The sequence below is a fragment of the Camellia sinensis genome, chromosome 3 (assembly GCF_055761805.1).
Source record: "Camellia sinensis isolate YWXY chromosome 3, ASM5576180v1, whole genome shotgun sequence".
Classification (NCBI taxonomy): Eukaryota; Viridiplantae; Streptophyta; class Magnoliopsida; order Ericales; family Theaceae; genus Camellia; species Camellia sinensis.
The window spans coordinates 158,823,126-158,827,990 of record NC_138963.1 but is presented as its reverse complement, the minus strand read 5'-3'; the positions used below and the strand labels follow the sequence as shown (position 1 = coordinate 158,827,990).

Below are 4,865 nucleotides of genomic sequence, written 5' to 3'. Positions count from 1 at the left end.
GTTCCGAAACGCCACCAACGAGGCTCTGATACCACTTGTTAGGATCAAAGACACCCAGAGAATTATCTCACACACACAGAGAACACAATATTTACGTGGTTTGGCCCAATGCCTACATCCACGGACAGAAATGAGAATTATCACTAAAATGGAGCAAAAATACAAATACAGAGGAGGAGATGAAACTCACTCAACTCACTCAACTCACAGCTCTCACTCTCCAATTTCTGATCTCTATACAACATCCTCTCCCTCCCGTCTCTATTTATACATAGAAGGAGTAGGTGGGAGAGCCTTCCCACGTTTTCCATCCATGTGGGTTGGTGGATGCTAAGCTGGACTTGGTTGGTTGCCCTCCACCAGCTTCTTTTACCACATGGTGCCACCCACACCATATGGATGGTGGGCTCCTTACCATGTGGGTAGTGGATGGAGCCAACACCTATGTCTTTTAAAATGTTAATTCCGAAATGGTGATGAGAATTGATTTTTTTTCGACCCAATTTCTTGGAATTCTTATGCAAGTGTATGTTTGGAAAGTAAAAAGCTACTGGTAAAGAAACACTTACATTCCCCTGATCTTTTTAATCCTGTTACAATCAACCTTTCACAATAAGTCTAAAAACACAAAACTAATCTCATAAACCATAAATGGAATAATCTGAGAGTGAAATTGTCTCTTTCATAATGAGCTCCGCAATATGATAAGTACGGTGAAAATTATTTTATATGATTAAATCTGTGATGACTCTATGTTGGTAGTGTTATTGATTTTTTATTTATTTATTATTTTATAGTCACTTACATTGTTTGGAACTAACCATCATTACAAATACCATCATTACAAATCCCCCATCATCTTTTTGTATCCTTAGATTTCTTTTTTCCCTTCTTGTTTATATGATATTTTTAAGGTTTTGTACGTGATTTTGGGGAGTGTGGAGGAGGCTGGTGCAGTGGGTAGGGGGAGAGGAAATAGTGATGAAATGTCTTCATCATACATAAAAAGGGGGCAAAATAAGAAATGATGTAAAATAATTTGATCACTCAGCCAACTCTGTTAGTCTATTTAACTGTCAACTAAATGAAGGGGTAAATTGAAATATAACAGTGAACCTATAGGCAGATTAATTTCATTTTATATACCTTTGGGTTCTGTGATTTTATCAAACCTCAAGAGAGGTTTGTGTAATTTATTCTAGAATTTATAGATTCAAAGTGAGGACCAAGCTAAAATAAAAAGTGAAATTGTGGAAATTGAAGACTAAAATTGTAGTACCTATTTTAAATTGATAGTTTATTCAATTCATTAATCAGTTTGTGACGAAGAAATGAAATTGTAAGAGCATCTCCAATGCACTAGGCATATAATACTTGTTAGTTAAAATGTCTAGTGTGATTCATTTTTTTCAATTCCAATGCACTAGGCATATGATTAGGCATTTTGGCTCAACTCATATTCACTAGCTACATGTAGCTAGCCTTCAACGCTAGGCAAAATGTATTCAATCATTAGGATCATTTCCCTCCATCTTTGTTGTTGACGTGGCATTCTATAAAATTAATAGTATTTAGATAAATAGCTAAAATAAAGAGCATGGTTGGAGTAAAAACATAAAACAGTTGATAGGCAAAATAAAATATATACTTTATAGTAATATTCAGATAGGTAAAATGCCTACTACCGTTGGAGATGCTCTAAAGAGATATGGATGGTACTTAGTATGTAGTTCGGGTAGATGTGTTGCAATTAAGAAAATTAATTACTATTCCAATATATTTTACTACTCATATTTGCATCGAGAACTACCTTTCTAGAAAACATTTTGATGCTCAATGTCGCAAAACACAACAAATAAAATCTCAACATAAATAATCAAAGGATTCAAAGCAATTTACATAGACTCTTTGACGAAGCTCACATGGAAACATTACAAAATAACATCTAATAAACACAGACCATGACAAGGTGCGTGTAAGCTAGCCCGAACATGCGGTTATTAAGAAAAAAAAAAAAAAAAAAAAAAAAAAAAAAAAAAAAAAAAAAAAAAACACCTTAACGTCCACCATCAGTTGGGGAAATGATATGGTTTGCCATGCTATCATAAGCTGCTGAATTGCTTCTACTATCGCCATCACCATAAGCATCTAAAAGTTGATCTCCGAGCAAGTAGTGAGTCTCTTCTAAATCTGTGTTGTCATTTACCCATGAATGTTTCTCCATCTTTCTTAATCCCTCTAACTCCATTGCCACTTCCTTCATGGCTGGCCTTTCATCACCTTTCACTCTTAGGCAGCTCTTTGCTAAAATAGCAACTTCCTTTAGTTGGTCAACGTTTGCTACATTCATCACCTGTTCGTCAACAATTTCAAACAAGCGATCTTCTTTCATTGATGATACAAAATACATTGCTAAATTTCTCTCTAATTGAGGTCTATTGAAAGAAAGTGCCTTCTTGCCAGTTAGTAACTCCACAAGGACAACCCCAAAGCTGTAAACATCACTCTTTTCAGTCAATTGGCTTGTGTGGAAGTACTCGGGGTCCAAGTAACCGAGTGTCCCTTGAACCAATGTGGATAATTGAGTTTGGTCTAAGGGGATCAACCTTGAAGCTCCAAAATCAGATACTTTAGCAACATAATTGTCGTCTAAGAGTATGTTAGTGGACTTAACATCTCTATGAATAATAGGAGTACTAGCGGCAGAGTGCAAATATGAAAGGGCTGCTGCAGTTTCGGTTGCTATCCTTAAACGATTCTCCCAAGTTATTGAGGACCTGTTGTGGTCGATATTGTGTATGTGCTCGTAGAGAGTGCCATTGGTAACAAATTCATAGACAAGTAAGGGAATTTGTGTCTCCAAGCAACACCCTAGGAGCTTCACAACATTCCTGTGGTTGACTTGGGAGAGAATTATGACTTCATTAATGAATTGCTCTATCTGGGACTGGCTTTGATCAATTACATTGGACTTCTTAATGGCAACTATGGTGTTATCTGGTAATATTCCTTTGTAGACTGTTCCTTGGCCTCCTTGGCCCAAGACTCTACTTTCATCGTAGTTGTTTGTTGCCTTCTTGAGGTCATCTGAGGTAAAGATTTTAGCTGATTGAACCGATCCTTCACGTTTGGAAAGTTGTTGTTTTAACATGAAGCCACCATTTTGTTGAAAGAACTTCTCTCGAAGATTGAAGATCTTCCTCTGCCTAAATACCCAGTATAGCCAAGAGCCACCAAGAAGTAGCCCTGAGATGCTTATGCTGATGCCTACAAATATTCAAACGGAAAATATCAATACCCATAATTCAAGTTTCAACTTCATTATGATGAAACGGAAAAGCTATAAACCCAAAAAATGAAATGTATGGTGTAGATTCAAATTTAGGGTGGTGCGGGATGCATCGAGAATAATATATTTCATTTTTTAGGTATTTTCTATGCATTAGTTTTTGTTTTGTTTATTTATTTATTTATTTATTTATTTTTTTTTTGGGGGGGGGGGGGTTTGTAGGCATTGATGTTGATCTAAACTTTGGTCACATTTTGATGACAATTTTTTTTTTTTTTTTTTTTTTTGGGTGGTTATTCCATTCTTCTTTGAATTATCAAACAAAACCTATACATGAAAATGAAAAATAAGATGAGAGAATTGGTTGTTTATAAAAACTTAGATGTCTATATAAATCTTAGGTTGCTGAAACAACAATATGTGGTAATTGGAGATGTGGCATCTTCGAATTGTTTCAGATTGTGCATCATTAATTGAGGATTGTAAACCCTTTAACTGGAGATAGAATCAAAATCACAAGCAATGATCTGTTTGAATATTGATGAAAATTTAATCTATAGACAAATTTATGATTAATAAGCATGTATGGGGTGTATGTGTACCTACCTAATGCAATGTTAATCAAGGGAAGCCTATGGTTCGGAACAGGAATCAGACTGCAACCTGACCCATTTTTTCTGCCATCACCTTCATAGCCCTCTGGACAAGAACAATTGTATGTGCCTGGTAAATTCTGGCATGTCATGTTGCAGGGGCTTGAAATAATGCACTCATTAATATCTGAGAACAAGCAAGTTTGATTTTTGATGTTATATTCAATAGCTACAACATATAAATCATGGCATCAATGTTAGGAAGAAACTGAAAGCTTTCAACACAGTTGTGGTTACCTATACAACCATTAGGAAGATAAGGGTTCCCTTCATATCCCTGGGAGCAATTGCAGCGATACCCAGGACCATTGTCAAAGTCATAGCAGTCGCTATTAGCCTTGCAAGCAAAACTTGTTAGATTGCTTTTGGCTTCAGCACATGTTTGGTTCCCTACAGACCAATCAAGCACCACGGGAAACATTGTTCTGTTCTGTAAGTTTGCAAGATCTGAAGAAGAGAAGTTGTAAGCAGCTTCCTCAGCTATGAAGGCGTAGCTGCACGGATTAAAGTTCCACACAAGGGTATGGTTGTCATAGCTTCTGACCCTGACGTTGAAACTCCTCACTCCCTTGGGGATACTCGTCTGACAGCAGCCAATGCCAGAGCAAGAGCCGTTGATCACATTGTTGATGTTGTCGCACAGTGACAAGCACCCCGTGGCATACTTTTGTCCCTGGGAGCCTGAGATAACTGCATGGGAGTCACACCCAACAACCGTGAACTTGTTTCGGGTATTTGAGATGGGGAATTTGGCCAATCTGATCCAGGGGTCAGAATAGTTTTCCGAAACTCCCCTTTCACTGAAGCAATCATATGTAACTGTCATATGAAATATCATAAACTCAGCAATATTATTTGGATGTGAAAAAAATAAATAAATAAATAAACCACATATTTTTAAATAGTTCTTTGTTTTGGGAGTA

General features: G+C 36.7%; 1 protein-coding gene across 1 annotated transcript; it reads right to left on the bottom strand.

The window, feature by feature from the left end:
- Positions 1 to 1,839: 1,839 nt before the first annotated feature.
- Positions 1,840 to 4,501, bottom strand: LOC114271290 (wall-associated receptor kinase 2-like). The gene is made up of 3 exons (XM_082921219.1): positions 4,180 to 4,501; positions 3,896 to 4,069; positions 1,840 to 3,267 (listed from the first exon to the last, which is right to left on the bottom strand). Exons 1-3 carry the CDS (start codon positions 4,361 to 4,363, stop codon positions 2,057 to 2,059), a joined length of 1,569 nt encoding a protein of 522 aa, XP_082777345.1. The 5' UTR covers positions 4,364 to 4,501; the 3' UTR covers positions 1,840 to 2,056.
- Between the last annotated feature and the right edge of the window lie 364 nt (positions 4,502 to 4,865).